The sequence below is a fragment of the Erigeron canadensis genome, chromosome 4, assembly GCF_010389155.1.
Source record: "Erigeron canadensis isolate Cc75 chromosome 4, C_canadensis_v1, whole genome shotgun sequence".
In the NCBI taxonomy this organism is placed as follows: Eukaryota; Viridiplantae; Streptophyta; class Magnoliopsida; order Asterales; family Asteraceae; genus Erigeron; species Erigeron canadensis.
Window position 1 is genome coordinate 31,842,631 of NC_057764.1, and position 18,880 is coordinate 31,861,510.

Consider the following 18,880-nt stretch of genomic DNA (forward strand, 5'->3'; position numbering starts at 1 on the left):
TAATATCAAATAGTTATTTCATAACAAAATATAAGTTTTAAAGTTCACGAATAACCAAAAATAGTAATAAGGTATCATAAAAATATTTTTTTTAAAAAAATTAAATTTTCTTTTTTAAAAATTTCAGAAATACCGCAACGGTAATACCAGAAATATCCAGGAATACCAGAAATATCAGCCAGTATTTACGGGTATTTAAAATATTGCTTTAAGCTTCGTGTCGCAGTAAATACTGACTTGTATTTCTAGTATTACCATTGCGGTATTTTCGGAAGTTTTCAAAAAAAAAAAATTCCTCGCAAATTTTTTTAAAATTGTTTTATGATACTTTATTGCTATTTTTGGTTATTCGTGAACTTTAAAACTTATATTTTGTTATGAAATAGCTATTTGGTATTATTTTTTAGTGGATTATAAGTGTATTCTGACTATTTTCATTAAATTGTAACAAGTTTTGGATAATTTTTATAAAAGATAAATAAAACAAATTAAAAAAAATAAATTAATAACTAAACATTAGGTACCATTTAAGTAATTAAGAAACATTTAGGTATGAAACCAGCAATATCGTGCAAACGTTAGGTACCATTTCAGTAATTAGGAAACGCGATATTACATATTTACCCCTCACGTGCAAGTCACGTGAGGGAGGTTTTAACGGTCAGCTGACGGCGTTAGCCTCCAGTATGGTCCGAGTGGAGATTTGCATACGTTGGGTATGATCAGCGTAATTTCAAAAGGAAAGGTATGAAACCAGTAATATGGCGCAAACGTGAGGTACCATTTCAGTAATTAACTCAAACATAAATGATACAAATACTGTATATGTTTTCGTGTATATATATATACGAGCATGGTACTCGCGCAATGCGGCGGCGATGACATTAATTGCGATATGGTGACATCAGCGTCAAGTGGTGTTGGTAATTAATACAATGATATTTGATTTTTAGGGATAGTGAATATCTTTTAAAGATTATGGAATGGTTGTGTAAGTTAATTAATTAAGGGTAAAAAGGTAATTTTGCATGTCCCAAAATTGTAAACTTTTCAACATAGAGGTATAATTTTTATATAGTAGTATAGAAGTACATATATATATATATATATATATATATATATATATATATATAGGGAAAAGTGAATATAAGGTTGTCCGACACTTAAGCTTAGGTGTGAAACCCCTCACATACTAATATTTTATTATTTCTTGTTTAATGAATAAATGCATGGGCCCCCACGATTTTTATGGATTAAAAAAACAATATGTGAGTGTTCCACACCTAAGCTTAGATACCCAACAACCTTATATTCTCTAGTCTCTAGACCATTGTAACGCCTGATACCAATCATTTATATTTGTAATGCAGTCGGCAGCAGAAACTTATCGTTGTTTTTAACTTTTGGGATCATATAATAAACAAAAATTTATCTAACAGTTGATATTTGACTATAGAAGAAAAGGTGTGAGTGGCCGGATCTAGTTGATGATGGTGAGACGGGCATACATAGGGTTGTCAATTAGGTTGACTCGCATCAGGTTGACAGGTTGAAAATTTCTGACTCTAACCCGACCTATTAAAAGTTTTAGGTCAGAAATCTCAATTCAGACCTACCTCGGATTTAGTCGGGTCAACCTGGGTGACTGGGTCGACCCAATCAGTATATTACTTGAGGGGTTGTCGGGCTAAACGTGTTAGTTTATGCTCAAGTGTGTTTTAATTAATATTATAGCTTTTAAATTAAGGTTATTAATAACGAAGGAATGAACAATAAACTTACATAATATTTTGTATAATATCATCTAGAAAACTAACTGCTCATTTTTTCTATTGTTAAAAGAATAATAAACGGTACAATAATGATCATTATGTTTGTAAAACATTAAAAAAAAATAGTTAATTTTATTTTTGAGGATCAAATAATGTAGAGAATTACTTTAAGAATATAATAATATAATGTATATTTTGTATTTAACAAAATATTATCTTAAGAATATTTCGGATAGACGGGTCAACCTATAAGGTCGAAAATCCTAACCAAACCTGACCAAAGAAAATCCAGGTTGACGGGTTGTTGGGTTGACGGATTGGCAGGTCGAAAATATCCAACTCTACCCGAGATTTTTCTGATCGGTTTTAAGTTGAGTTTCGGGTTGAGTCAAGTATTGATAGCCCTATGCATATCATTATTCTGATAGTAGTGGTAAAAACAACACCACTTCAAACCCGGGCCATCCGTGTAATCAAGTAAACAAGTATCAATAAAAAAGAGCAGATCGATAACCTACAATTGCTAATTAGCTTGGCGAAAAAGTTTTAGTGATCGATACTAGTTGGACCAACAGTGTGCATTTTCTCAAATAGTTAGATCGTCGATGTAGTTTTTTATAGTTAGGGACGAATACACAATGTAATCACATCTAGCAAAGTGTTGTAATCGAATCAACTAACTATAATGTGAAAGATATAACTTTAAAATTAAAAAAAATGATTAATCTTACTAATGTTTACTCCTAAATATCCTTTTAAAATATGACCATGACACATTTTATAATTAAATGATATGATTATGAGAGATAATTAATGAATTACATTTAGCATGAAAGAAAGACATTAAAAAGATTTTTATGAGGTCTTGTTAAAAGGATATATCCTTATTCTTAAAAATAATAGCAAAGTATTCATATATATACTATCACATTATAAAACATTTGTTTTCTTCATTTTTTCAACGAATTAGTTGATAATCTAAAAATCATTATTTTTATTTATCATTTTGAACATTTTCATTTAAAACACCTATAATATTTATTTGAAATATCTATAATATCTTTACTTAATTTAATTTATAATATTTATCTTTAACTTTTGTATAACTATATTTTCGATCTTCTTTTGTATCAATTGCTTTTACATTAATAACTACATCGTTGGCGTGTCTACTCTTTTGAGTGATTTCAATACTTCCAACTCTGAAGTGGACGTGTCTTTAATCAAACTAGCGGCCCCACGGTTAGAATACTACAAAGTAAAGGGGCATAAAGAAATTTGCAGAATGCACATTGCGTATTTTAGAACCGTGCCACCTTGTAACCGTAGTTCCGTGTGATACCAGTGTACGAATATTCAATAAATTAACCTTACAATTATTGATGGTGTCTAAAGGACTTATTTTAAAGGATTATTTTTAAGAAAAAAAATTTCCTATCGAATTAAGTCTCGCTTATGTCATAATTAAAATTAAATATAAATTGAAATTCTTGATTGATTTACACATTAAAAGTATTGATGGTGTCTAAAGAACTTATTTTAAAGGATTATTATATTAATATTTATATTATTTTGTAAAAAAAGTCTCATTGATTTACACTTTTTTGTTTTCCATCAATAATTTATACTTTTTAGTCTTGAAAACTTAACTTATATGTATTTTTAGCCATCAACTTGAGAGACTTTTTTTAAAATTTATAATCGTTTAATTAGTTAAACTTTTTACAACATATTATATATTGTCTACAAAATATTATTTCAAAACCTAATGACTTATTAACAAATATTAGATTAATTTTTATAAATTATAAATATTAATATTTAGTTTAATATTTAATATAAACACAATTTAAACTCTAGATATATACTCCCAAACATAATAACAGATGACGATATACAACATCTTTATCCTAAACACAATAGGAATCACAGACAATGAGACGATCACATAACAAAGCACGATTACAACATACGGTTACTTGAATACTAAATCCAAATCAATAAAAAATAAATAATTAACTTTACTCAAGATTCATTATATCTCTCAATCAAAATGGTACATAATTTTCTCTTTTTTATATATTAGGTTTGCATATTAATATTTGAAGTTACAATTGTCACTCAAATCAAAAGTCCTAATTGATATCAAAGAAGATGAAAACAATCCTAACTGTTAATCTGTTATCTAATTATCATATGACATGTGATTGAAAATAAACATTTGCATATTATGGACCCGCATCATGATCAAATACATATACTTGAATGTCAAGTATGTGATCACAAGTATGTTTATATTTTAATTCTTAATTCAAATTACGAGTACAATTGACTTTAAAAAGTTATATAATAAAGAAATTATTATAACATGTGCCTTGTGGAATGAATATGACAAACAATTCCATCAATATGTCTTAGCTAATAATGACAATGACGAACATATGATTATTGTATTACAACTTGCAAAGTATAACACTTAGAACCATATATCTTCAAAATTATAAGGTTTTATGACTTAAATGTGTGAAAATCTAATATTGATAATATCGTTAATCTCGTGTCCAATATTAGACACGGGTCTAAAATCTAGTATTCAATAAATTAAACTTACAATTATTGATGGTGTCTAAAGGACTTATGTAACGACCGTGAAGTTTGACCCTTTGACTTTTATGTAAAATGCTTAGTAAAATTAAATAAAGAATGATTTAGCTCCTTTGAGATTAAATAATGGGCAAAATGCTTAATGGGTCACTTGACCACTCGTTGGACGGTATGATTTTAGACGACAAAAGGGAAACGATTTATTTGAGCTAGTAATGTGTGAAGCGGGTCAACCCATGACCTAAGACCCGTGACCCAACCCTATCCCCCTTATCCCCCTCCAACCTCCACCACCCCTTTTCATTCCCCCCATCTCTTTCTCTCTCTATCTTTCTCTCAAGAACACACACACTTCCCTCTCTCTCTCTCTCTAGATTTCTATCAAATTTAAAGAAGCTTAAGCAAGATTAAGAATTAGAATAATAATCATCATCATCTCCTTATCATCATATCAAGAGTTTGGATTTCAAAGTGGAAGAAAACACCCATTCGGGTCAAAGTCGGGTTTGAACACGAGGTGAAGGTTTTGGTAAGTTAAATTCATCCCATAGTTATCATTTCATGCTTATTTACAAGTTTCTAGTTGGTTGCAAACGAATTCGGGTCACAAATCGGGCCAAAACGCGATTAGGGTTTTCTAGGGTTTCAAATGAGTTTAAAGATGATTTTGGTCTTGATTTGAGTGTTTGAAGCGGATTCATGAAGTGGGTTGAGTCTAATTATGTTTATGTATGTCCATTTATGTTCAAAATCGAGTTGGAAAGGTCTTTTGGTCGATCTCTAGGGCTAAAATGGTGTTTGGATGTGTTTTGGGTGTGTTTGGCTCGACTTCCTGCTGCTGGTGCTGATCTGAATGGGCTGCGACGCAGTCCACATGTTGCGGCGCAGTTGAAAGGAGCTGCGAAGCAGTTAGATGCTCGACTTTTTGACCGCGGCGCAGTTGGGGACCTGTTTCATCTTTTCGTTTCTTAGCTTCTTTTCTAGTGTCCTAGGATCGTCCCGACCTTTCCGGAATGTACTCTTATGACCTTATTGGCGCCCTACACAAGACAAACCATTCGTTCAAAGTCGAGAGTCACTTTTGGAATCAAACTTGAGATTTTAACTCAAACTATATAAACGCATATACTTATAACTTTTGATCCGTAAGTCCAATCGAGTCATATGACCTATCGTTGGAATCGTAAGAGAGTCTAGTTTCTCTTGGTGTCATCTATGTGGAATGAATCTTCCTACATTTCTAAAAATGTCGAGTCTAAGTGTCTTATTTACACCCGGGAAGGTTGTTTAAGCGTTAGTGGGGTTGTGACTCAACTTGAACTTGCTAGACCAACTTGTTAAGGTTATAAAAGTTGGAATTGATTGTAATGTGATGTACATTGATAGGTTGTGGACACGTGGCGATCGTTGAACGTTTATAACCCAAATTTAACTTGTCTTTTTGCTTGGAAACCAAGGTGAGTTCCGTAGTTCCCTACTCGCTTGAGATTCGGGCTGGAAAGTGCACCCATACGTGTTTGTTTGTTTGATTGATTTATAAATGGTTTGATGATTCTAATTAATTTATTTGCACTTGTTATGATTAAATATTGTGTGATTAAATATTTATTGAATTGTGGATTGAATTATGGATTGTTTGATGAATTGATTGATTGATTATGCATATGATTGGATTATAATAGTTATTAGGATAGTTGTGCATACATGGATGTCGATTATACTTTCAAAGAGTTTGGTATGTGGTGAGAAGGTTGCGGGTGACCTTATATATAAGCATCGAGAACTCATTGGAAGTAGAATTCTCCTAAGTGTATGTACGCATGGTTTCGGTTGGTTGGATTAATGGATGATTATTGATGGAATTATGATAGAGGCAACACACTTAAGCTTCGATATGGATATTGGCTAGTTTGCGGGACTTTGTGGTAAACCAAGGTTTGGGGAAATGCATTTGGGACGCATTGGTTGGTTGTTAATGGTTCTAAAGGCAGGTTGTTGAACCGTAAGGCCACTCTACGAGTAATGGTTCTAAAGGCAGGTTGTTGAACCGTAAGGCCACTCTACGAGTAATGGTTCTAAAGGCAGGTTGTTGAACCGTAAGGCCACTCTACAAGTAATGGTTCTAAAGGCAGGTTGTTGAACCGTAAGGCCACTCTACGAGTACTTTGGATTTTGGCATGCATATCATACGCATTCGACATTGGCATGCATATCATACGCATTCGACATTGGCATGCATATCATACGCATTATGACTTTGACTTGCATACGATTCCTATTTGGCATTGGCATATTATGTGTTTACCACCACACGCTTGTTTATATTGTGAAATCATGATGGGTTGATAGTGTGGTACGTGAAGGCTACTTGTATGCTTGATCTTCCTCATATGTATTGTGATTATTGTCGATGGCTCCTTGTGATCCATCACTACGAACTCACCAACCTAGTGTTGACTTTGTTTAGTGCACTTTTCAGGTATTCATGTGAAGTTGGAGTATTGATTGGCTACTTGTCGTTTCTGCTTGAGCTTGGATTGGGACTCCCATGGATCCGTGATCCGTTGTCCATTTAGGGTTCTTGTTTAGTATTCATGAAATTAGTTGTAATGACTTCTTGTTTACTTTGTATCTTGCACCTTAAATGTTGGCTTGGATTCACCGAATCCTTTATTTTCATGTAGTTTATGTTCTACGATAATTTCACCGTATGCTATATAATTTCCGTAATATTTCGAGCCCTAGCTCAGGGTGTTACAACTTATTTTGAAGGATTTATTTTTAAGGAAAAAAAATTGTAAATAGCTTTTATAATCGGATAAAAAGATTTATTTAATCGTTCTCTATATATAATAAAAGAGAATTGTCTTATAAAGTTATTTTTAGAAAAAGTATTATGTGACATGTCTATATTTCTTTTCAAAAGGTTTTTATTTTATTTATGATGTCATATTTAGTACTGAATATTTTTAAAGATAAATAACTCATTAAATACTTATTTTTAATTTCTATTTTTGATTGAAAATGTCTTATTATGTTTTATTAATGCAATAAGTATTTATATATAAATATTTTAAATTTCTATTTTTGATTGGAAATGTCTTATTATGTTATATTAATGCAATAAGTATTTATATATAAATATTATATTAGTCAGTTTAATATCTCCAAACCAGGTTATAATGTCTTAAATAACAAAAATTACGTACATATATTTTTCTTACATTTTATTTTCGTTTAAAACATTATTTAAAATGGCAGGATTAAACTCAGTTGATTACCTAGTAGGTTAATAAATCACAATCTTTTGAGAAAACATTTTAGCCTAATTAAGTCTTATATTTAAGAAAAAAAATCCATTAAAGTAATAGTTTTTTAAGTAGCTTGAAGTTAGTAAATTAGTTAGGTGGAAAAAGAAAAGCTTTTAAAATTTTTTTTCCCATCGTGTATGCTCTAATATCTAGGTCCTAAAGTACATATTATGTTAAAACTTTAAATACTTCGTGAATAATTGTAATTTGTAAATAATAATAATAATAATGTGATAATATTATTTTTGCATGTTACACAAATTGAAAAATCAATATTCTTAAAAGTACATTAAAGATGAAATTGTAAAAAAAATAAAAATGAAAGATTGAAATGTAAAGTTGTCAAGCTGGTATGATACTAGCTAAGCAACTCGGGTTCAACCCGGACATTGTAATCAAAATTTTAAAATCAAAAAAATGTAAAAGAATGTATGTAATTTTTCTTATCAATATATTATAACTTGATATGAAGATAGTTAATCGACTAACACAATGATACGTAAAATAAGAGTACATGTTGTGTTAACAAAATATTAAAAGACATTTCATAATATTTTATAGAAAAAATTAAGATTTATTTGTTTTCAAATAAAAGATTAGGAAACCAACTCTTCGTAGAAGAGTTGGCCACCAGCTGCCACTTTCTAGGAGCGACCTGGATTCGAATCTTGCCAGATGCAGAATTGAATTTAAGTTGTTGAATTACCTTGACACTATCCCTGTTGGGGGTTATATGGGTACCAATTCGGTATATGAGATCAAACGGTTCCTATCAATCTACCGTTTTTAATAAAAGATTAGGAATTTTAAATAAGCATTAAGTGAGATTTTTTTTTTTTTTGTCAAATATGACATCATAAATGGAAAAAAAAAACCTTTTAAAAAATGTGTGATCATGACACATCATAATCTTTCTAGAAATACTTTTAAAAAACAATCCTTGTTTATTATATATAAAAATAAAGATAAAGATCTGTTAAAAGTAGATTAGAAGAAAATAAAAAAATTTGAAAAATAAATTATTTGTTTTTAGAATAGGTGATTTTTTATATGATATATTTGTTATGAACCAATGCTGGTCATATGGATCATGAAAGTATATAAACATACGAACTAGTTACATTAAATATGTTTTATGAAGTTTCATATTCGAATTGGTAACATGATGATACATATTTCATGGTATGTGGGGAACAAGTGTTCTACAAACTCATATTGATTCATACTAAACTTGATATAATTATGGAACGGAATTATGGAACGGCAAAAGGAAAAACATAGCATGATACTTGATACTTTGATACATCATTTTATTATATATCCAGGGTATTGCAATATCTCGTGGAACCAACAAGTGGGCAAGGAGTCATGTGACAAATTTTGTCGACAACAGATATTTTATTCACACAAAATCAGTGAATATAATTATATTATATTGTTAGGGGACGAGACTCATATTTTAGGAACCTATTTTTTTTCTTCTAAAAATCGGAAAACTTCAAAATTATCTAGTGGATTACATATTTTTAATATTTATTCACATATGAACGTTATAAAAATATATATTGCAGAATAAAATGTTTTTCAAAACTTTATATATAACCATTTGTTTATATTTAATCAGAAACGTGAACAAATTCATTCACAAGTTAATACAACGTTATTTTGAAGGTTTTGGAAAAAAAACTTCTAATACAACATATACTTTTATAATGTTTCATATACAAATAAACTTTAAAAACATATGCTTCAATACAAAAACTAAGAGTTGTCACGGTTCATATAAATAATGTCTCAGTTTTTATTGTGTAGAAAAATATAGTGTAATATACAAGAGTAAAACCAATGACTCTCAATTCAAAGAGTTAAAACTCATATTCAAAGAACTTCAATAATGAAAAAGGTTATAAGTTTATGATATAAAAAAAATTTGAGACTTTAATTGGTGATTCTCTCCATCTTGTACAGTTGTACTTAGAGAATAGACATAAAATTGTGATCAATAGAAACAACGTTCGTTTAATACCAACACTGAGATCAACTAAATTAACGCATAAAATTAGTTTCTCCATTTCTTGCAATACTCCCTTTCCCGTATGATATAAATATATAGGGAGTGATATTCATAACACAAAGTTGTGATAAATCTGCCACATATGTGCTTTAATAACTTGTAAAATGTGTTTATAATGTTATACTGTGTGATAAATTCATTAAAATGTGTGATACAAATATCATTACCAAAATATAAAACATATACATATTTTGCTTATTTGTACGTAATGAAATCTGTTCTGTTCAAGTTATTAAAACAAGAAAAGAATTTTGTCTCAATGCACGCGTTCAAATTGAGTTACCCTGTGGTTGTTTTTGAAACCATATACTATCTATATCTATGACTAGATAAATGATTAATCCTTTTAACAAAATAGCCTAAAAATCCTCATAACTATTGAATTATGACATGTGAAAAAATCAGGGGCAAGATTAGGAAAGAGAATTAGTAAATACCATATGTCATACTCTTAGAGTGTTGGGAAGATTTTTAGGCTATTTTGTTAGGAGAATTAGTCATTTTCCCTATGCCTATATATAAAAAGTATAGTCTCATTTATTTAAGTAAATGTTAAAAATTATTCTATATAATATGACAATAATACCCCTTACTTTTCTTCTAAATCATCACTTCTTTATTCACTAATTTAATTATCTTCACTACTAAACCTAAAATACCCTTAATGATATAAATTACACCATCAGTCATTCAACTATTAAAAGAATTTCACTAATCATTATATAATTATATTTATATCAATAGCTTATACTACTCGTTGTCCCAACCATCAGTCGTCGCAGTCACTCACCCGTCGTCGCTGCATTTGCGCAGGCACCATGGTAGTAATATTTTTTTAAAAATTACTATTATATCATCTTCTCAACACGCCACTTATGTAATCCATAATCAACCCATTGCATTAAAACATGGATCGCTTCCTGCCTTCGGCCAACCCTTACATAGTCCAAGGTATAGCAATTGTGCATATAGTATTTTCAAGGAAAGTGATTAAGATATAACAAGTTGTATGTCATCTACAACAATGTCTGTTTCATATAATTGTAGACTGCACAATAAAACATGTACATTTGTTATAGATGACTAATAATTGTTGTAGAATTATCACTTCTTTATTTTCAAGTTTACAACAAACTTGAAACTTTGAGTTATACATATTACGAGTAGAATATATACAAAAATAAAATATATAAGAGTAAAATACACTTTTCGTCCCTAAAGCTGGTACGTTTTGCACTTTTCATCACTTAAGTGGATAAATTTCAATTTTGACCTTATACTTGGCAGAATTTTGAAATCGACGTCCCTTGGCCATACGGGGTTAAGTTTCAGCCGTTAAGTCTCACACGTGCAAAACACGTGAGGGACTAAAATTGCAAAAGGTGACTAGTTAAGGGACGAAAACTGAAATTTACATTATATATTGTCATCATTTTTATCTTCTCCGGCTGAATGGCCGGAAAACTTAAAATGTCGATATCTCACTCGTTTCTTCGAATTAGACCACGAAACCACCACCAAACTTCTCAAAATTAATTCCCCACGAATCCTAATCAAAAGATTTCAAGTTCAACACTTGCCGGAAAACTCAAAATCTCGCCGGAAAACAAACTGCCGAGTGCCGACCCAACTCAACGAAATGAAGAAATCATCAAATCAACATGCTCATAATTATATCGCGAATAAAACCTTGTGATTTCCAGATCGATTTGAGACATAAGATCAGTAACATGAAACCATGACGTTTTGTTGCTTTATCTAAATCCAATGTGGAGTGTATCACTAGACTTATGAGAGTCTTTTTTCTTGTTTTGGGGTTAAAAATCAATTTCTACAAGTCTAATCTTTATGGAAACAATGTTGATGACCCGAAGCGGATAAACTACATTATAAATCATACTTTTCCTTTCACGTATTTGGGTCTTAAGGTATGTATTCAAGAGTTGGAAACCAGTATTTGATTTAGTGGAGGCACGACTCTCATTATGGAAGGCCTCGATTTTATCTAATTGGAGGGCGGGTTACTCTATTAAGCTCAATTTTTGTGACCACGGCATTTTGAGTTTTCCGACAAGTGTTGATTTTGTAATCTTTTAATTAGGATTCGAGTGAAAATTAATTTTGAAAAGTTTGGTTGTGGTTTCGTGGTCTAATTTGAAGAAATGAGTGAGATATCGACATTTTAAGTTTTCTGACAAATTTTCCAACTACTCAGCCATAGAAGATGAAGAAGATGACAATATATAATGTAAATTTCAGTTTTTGTCCCTGAATTAGTCACCTTTTGCACTTTTAGTCCCTCACGTGTTTTACACGTGTGAGACTTAACGGCTGAAACTTAACGCCGTATGGCCAAGGGACGTTGATTGCAAAATTCTGTCAAGTTTAAGATCAAATATGTAATTTTTTCATTTTAGGTATAATAAGTGCAAAACGTGCCAACTTTAGATAAAAAAAGTATAATTTACTCGATATATAATTATATTTTTCTTAAGCGGCCCAAGTGAATGATGCATAAAGATAGGGTCGAAATGATAGATGATGGTTAATTTACCATTCACCGATAAATTTATAATGTTTATTAAGACAAACTAACTTCCATGTTAAGCAAATGAAACATTTTTTTTTTTATAGGAAGTATAAATCCTCTTAAAGACATCACGACCCGTCACCCCTCTAGTACATCGAAGCATCGCGCTAATACTTTTTAGTTTCTAGCTTGATGATGGCTAATTGGCTACCGCCTCACGTTCACTGTTAACCTGCCTTAACTTTTCACCGACCACTTTTCTCCCTTTACCCCCTGTCCCCCTCCCAATCTACAACACATTGTCTCTTCCCCGGTCGTAAATCTAGAATAGTAGATTGTTAGTTTACCATGTTTATAAGGTTCGCATGTCGTGTTATTCATATTTATATAGGTGATAATTCATACATCATAATATTTCTTTTGCCATATATCACGAAACTGGTTGATTTGGCTATTTAACTAATTATCAAAGAAAAATGAGAGTTAAATAATTTATAAGGTAACCTGGTAAAATCAACTACTCTAATGTTGTATGATTATAATAACAAAAAATGATTGATGATAAATCAAGATAACTGAAACCTAATTATAAGATGCCAACATGGTCCACATGGATCGATTCTTTTTTTTTTTTTTCTATTAGTAAAGAATAGATTTGGAGTAAAAAACTAACAGAAACAAATCAAAATTTTTATAACTACTCATACACAATTTTTTCTTTCTAAGCTTTAAATAATCTAAAAAAATTTGAGGAACATCTCATAATTCTATAGAGATCAAGGGTCCAAAATGAAATTTCCAAAACTTATATCCAATTTTTCGCACCTTACTCGATTTTCCATCACACCCCCCACAAGTTACTGCTTTTGTCACTTCTAACTCCCATTTAAAAAAACTATCACATAAATAGTTCAGATTGCAACAACGTATGATAATTAGCAGCTTCATCTTCAAGCTCCCACAACCCATCACATAAATCCAACAAATAATTCACTCCATTGATGTCACCGCCGTCACCGCCGTCACCACCGCCACCATCCACCGCCGGAATACCCAACTCATCATCAGAAGCTTCAAGAAGGTGTCTAATAACACTTTCTTTCTCATCATTATCTTCTTTTAAATCCTGTTTAGTATTTTGGTTCGGGTCATTATTCGGTTCGGACCCGGGTTGTGGGTTGATTTCAAGAAACGGGTCGGAATAATAAAGACTTATGAAGAAATCCTGTAAATCTTGGTCGGTTTCTTGTTGTTCATTATCGTAAGATGTTTTTTGGCGTTTTGTTGTTTGTGGGTCTCCGGCGTCGGCACCGGAGTGTTCACGGTGGCGTTTGGTTTGTGTTTGATCCATCATGAAAGTTGAGGGGGGTAAAGGGTAAAATCTGTTGGAGGGAAAGGGGAAAGTGTGGATTTGAGGAGAGAGAAGAAGGGGGTTTTGCAGGGATTTATATAGATGGTTGGGGATATGTTTCATGGTCAAGTTAGATTCAAGAAAAATCAAAATCAAAATTAAAAATATAAAATATTTGTAAGATTTATTAAATGTTTGTTTCTTGGGTAGACCATCTGAAAGGTTGAGACACTTGAAAATAATTTTTTATATGGAATTAAAATATAGAGGATAATATTTTATGTATATGTTTTTCAACTTAATAATTCACAACTTGTCATTAATTTTTTAAGACTGGAAAGCTTTTCTATGGTGTAAATGACATTATGAAAACGACCTTTCCGCAAATGTAATTATTTCATTTTTTTTCTCTTTTCACCCCGTTTTTGAGGATAAATTTGCATAAACGTAACTTGTAATTGTTAATTTTTCATTTCTTGCCATTCAACAAAAATGTAAAAAAAATAAAATATATCACTCCTTAATTGGTTAATCATAACAGGGAGTGGCACCAAAAAAAGGGCGTCCTGGCTAAGTTGGCAATGTATGCGCCCCTTTTCGTCCGGAATACCGCCCCCATGGATCATGGGGTGAACCCACAAGGTCGCCTCATTTACATAAAATCTGATTATTATTTATTTATTTCTCTTCCCCCCCCCCCCCCCCCCCACACATATATATATATATGAGGGTCTGGAGTATGTGGCTGTTAAAACCCCTCACCTCTTGTTTTTTTAATCCATGAAAAGTATGGGGCTCAAACATTTATATATATGTATATGTATATATATACGAGGAAAGTGTTCGCGCGTTGAGGCGGTGAGATGGTGGGGGTGATAGGTTATAAGAGTTGATAAGTCATAGAGTATGATAGCCAAATGTTTTAGCCGTACGGGCTCCGCCCTCGGATTTAAAAGTTCGTCGAAAGTATATCAAATGACATCTTTAATGAAAGACCATGAAATTTTAAGAACACCCATAGAATTTTTATAATTTATCAATATACGATTTTTGAGATAAAAGATTTTGAATATATTAGAGTAATAAAATGATTTATGAAGGAAGGGGGAAAAAATGAGTGATTGAGATTTGAGAAAAGTGGAAATAATAAGTGGTTGAGATTTAAAGGTATTATAGGTATATTAGGTAACGATGTTTAAAATAGTGAATAAAAATAGATGGGTAATTTGGGTAATTCAAATCCTTAATTGAGAATTTTAAAAAGGGCAAAATGTTTTATAAGATAGTATATATATATATTCCCTACCCCACATGTCACATTACGCAAGTTGTCTTACTCTCCATAACTCATTAATTTTCACTTTTTTCAAGGGCAACTTTTTCAACGATACATGCCACATGACCCAAGTCGTTCTCGCTCCTCTCATCAAGACTCTTCATAGTCTTAAGGCCTCAGCCAACGCCCCCTTCGTGGGCTCTTCGTTGATGGTGTCGACGAGGAAGCTGTTGGCAGTGACGTGTCGACCGGCTCGTCGATGGGCTTGTGTCGATGGGTGGAACATAGATGACGAGAGAGAGTAGCGTGCAAGTGGGGCCGAGCTCATAATCAAAAATTTTTTTTTAAAATTTTCAAATCTCAACGGTAGTTTTTTTTTTCCCTTTTATTTCTTTTTTATTTAAACAACCATTTCACCCTCATTTCTCATTTCACTTTCAATTTTCAAATAACACACACACATACATTCCTTTCTATCTTTCAAATCTTTATCTCATTTTCTCCCCCTTAACCAAAACCATGAACAACAACAATGAAAAACTTTAACCAAAATCGAGTGCCGATATGTGGCAACAATTTTTCGAATACGCGGCACCGGCGAGTTCATCAATAGACCATGGCCAAACAAGTTAACCCACAGGATGATGACCACGAATTGTTGGCACGAATTGTTGGGTGCATTATTCGCAGGACTTGGTCGTGGGTAGGAATCAATCAGATGCCATTTTTTGGAATAAAATTATGGAAATGTTCAACAGGGAAACAAGATTTGGCTCCCGTACAAAAAGCCAAATACATGGCAAATGGAACAAGATAAAAAAAGGTGTTAAGGAGTTTGGTGCAGTGTTGAAGAGAGTTAGTGAGCAGGGCCGACAAAGCGGAGCGGATGATAAACAGGTGTCCGACGCGGCCGTAGAGTTGTACAGAGAACGACAGGGGAGAAACACTGGCATTACCAGATGTGATATGACCACCTTCATGATGTGGTCATCTTTTGGAACGACAACGCCTCGACGAGTAAGCAACCGGCTCCAGCGGTAGATTTGACTGCCGATGATACTCCTCGTGGTTTGACCCCGACTACAAATCAAACGGGTCAACCATTTGAGGCGTTATTTGGTGACGACCCGATTAGGAGACCACCGGGTCGCAACATAAGCCGGAGGTAGTCTAGTTCGTCTGATGCTACATCTAACCGGTCATCAGGTTCGGAAGCGGCCCAAACTCTTAGTGCGTATCTTCGATCCCAACAAGAGGCTTTGGAAGATGCCCAAATTAGGGATGCCATGAAGTTTTTGGCAAAACCGATTCCTACGGGTCTGTCGAGGAAAGTCTTGGAGGCTCACATGGCATATCGAGCACACCTGCAAGAAAAGTGGGGGAGCAGGTTCTATGCAAATACCGAAGATGAGGAAGACGAAGAAGAGGCCGACGAGGACGAGGGCGACGAGTAGTTTTATTTAGTTTGAATATAGTTTAATTTCATCTAGTTTTAACTTAAATGTAATGTTTTAATTATGTACTTTGTTTGTTATGTTTTTTTTAAAATTAATGTAATGTGTTTTTATTTAATGTAATGTAATGTTTTTTTATAAATAAAATTAAGTTTGTGTTTTTTATTTTGATATATTAAAATAAAATAAAAGTTGAGGAAGAGTTAAGGAAGAGGTGGGGTTGGTAGTGAGTAAGGAAAAGGTGTTTTAGGAGAGAGATTAACTGATGTGGCAATAAGAAAGAGGAAGGAAGGTGTCGTAGGTTGACTGAAGCCTAAGACATTCATATATGCCAATTTACTTGGGGAATGTAATTCCAAACAAACAACATTTGGATGCAGGCCAGCCACGTCCATACATTTAACGTTTAATCATTTATATCTATTTTTTTTTGAACTGACAACATATAAATTTTATTAAAGAAACTAGCGAGAAGCTAAGAGAGGTACATGAAAGAAAAGTTTCAGATATTACATAGATTCCAAATCAAAAGTGCACCAAGAGTTCCAACTTATATTTGTGTATTTTGATCTAGCAATTAGCTAAAGGAAACTCGTGTGCTTTATTTATTCCATGATCCATCTCGACTAGTTGACATTTTTGTTGGAGAACACCTTGTCGTTTCTAGCTCTCATTATTTATATCTACTAAATATTAAATTTACATATATGTTTATTAAGTATGATTGTATATATTTACCAAAAACATTATAAGTGATAAATTTCATATGAAAACCTAATAAAAAGTATGACAACTTGCGATTAAATTATATTATTCAAAATAAATAAATAAATACAAGTCAACTAATTTTATTTAGCTTCTAATGATTACTAATAATCTTTATATATACAAAAACTAAGAATTCTCAATTTCGTCAAATTAAAATTTGCTTATGCTATAATTCATAATAAAAAGTTTAAAGAATATCGATATACAAATTGATGAGGTTACAACATTTGAATTAATACAAGTTAATATTTATATTAATATTAATATTTTATTATTAATTGTAATCAAACTAATTGTAATATTTAAATTATAATTGCGATAATCATTATTGTTATTACTAATTGGAATCAAACTATATTTAGGATGCATAATCTTCTTATATAAACTAAACCCTATAAATAAAATCACAACACACAAATTATTGTAAACCGTAGCTGATACTTTATTGTTCTTAACAACCATTACTACAAAAAAATAAAATTGTGCTTTTCTGGAAAAATTTGTATAAAAAAACTCTGCTACGCCATCCAGCCCTGATATGATTTAGCATTCAGTATTAACATTTGAATATCTCAATTTCTTTTTAAGTATATGATTACATTTAACATATAAATATTTTTTCTATTCTATTTATTAATCCTTATATTGATAATGTTGTAAACTTGTATATTTGACACGGGTCTAAAATTTAATTAGTAGTTAGATTACTAAAAGATACAGTATATTTAGAAAAATCTAAAACTTTTTATAAATATTTCAATTGATGGTGTTAATGCAATCTATATAATAATTTATATTCACATCCTTAAAAATACAAATTATATCACTCGGTATATGAATAACATATCATAAGAATTTGTTTACATCTATATTGAAACTAACTTTCAACATCTATATTAGTATATATCCTAAAATGTCTGCAGCAAAATCCGTGCACTCTAACGTCGTCAGTTTTATTATACGGTTTTTTGTTTTTATTTCTCTTTTTGTTTATTCCTTTTATTTTTCTTTCTTTTCGATTTGCGTGACAAAATTTCTATTTTCAATTTTTCCTTTTGCTGTACGTCATATGCATTTTTGGCTTGCCTCATACATTTTTTTTTTTTTTTTGTCTTTTACCCTTATGTTTTACTTATGTTATTTAAGAGTATTAGTCTAGATTTTTTCTAGTTAAAACTAACTTTCACATATATTTACAAGTAAAAGAAAAGAAAAATATATACATACAGCTTTCTAGAACTAGACATAGACTGATAGACGTATGAAAGTTGATAAGCACCATTTGTTTGTACTTTGTAAGTTGGTCTCTTTCCCCTCTCTCTAATAAATATATAGATATATATGAAAATCATTTACATAAGTTATTACGAGTATAAGAATATATCTTCGTGATGTGGCAGTGTAGCAAAGACATTGTTGATGGTAACGATAACAATGTACTTATTAATGTAAAGTTAATTGATATAAAAAGAGATATTAAGTTCATTAAGAATATTACAGGTATTTTATGTATATATTATAAGTATTTCAAGTGAATACTTTTAAAATAACTAGATTATATCTCGCGTAACACACGGATAAACATATATATAATTAATAAAATACTAACATTTTATGATATCATATATTAATAAATTGTAAATAAAATGTGTTGTGAAGTGTCCGTGTTTCTTCGATCTTAGCTTTGGTTCTATATAATATTTTACAAGTTGGTATACTATTGGATGTAATCAAGCTAGA

The 18,880-nt window shown here is 31.4% G+C and overlaps 1 protein-coding gene across 1 annotated transcript; it reads right to left on the reverse strand.

Annotated features, from left to right (window-relative positions):
* Window positions 1–12,893: 12,893 nt before the first annotated feature.
* On the reverse strand, window positions 12,894–13,763 carry LOC122596775. Its single transcript, XM_043769404.1, has one exon. It carries the CDS (start codon window positions 13,643–13,645, stop codon window positions 13,190–13,192), a length of 456 nt encoding a protein of 151 aa, XP_043625339.1. The 5' UTR covers window positions 13,646–13,763; the 3' UTR covers window positions 12,894–13,189.
* Between the last annotated feature and the right edge of the window lie 5,117 nt (window positions 13,764–18,880).

Coding starts and splice junctions, on each gene's coding strand:
- LOC122596775 (XM_043769404.1), bottom strand. CDS start 13,645: ATGATGGATCAAACACAAACCAAACGCCACCGTGAACACTCCGGTGCC.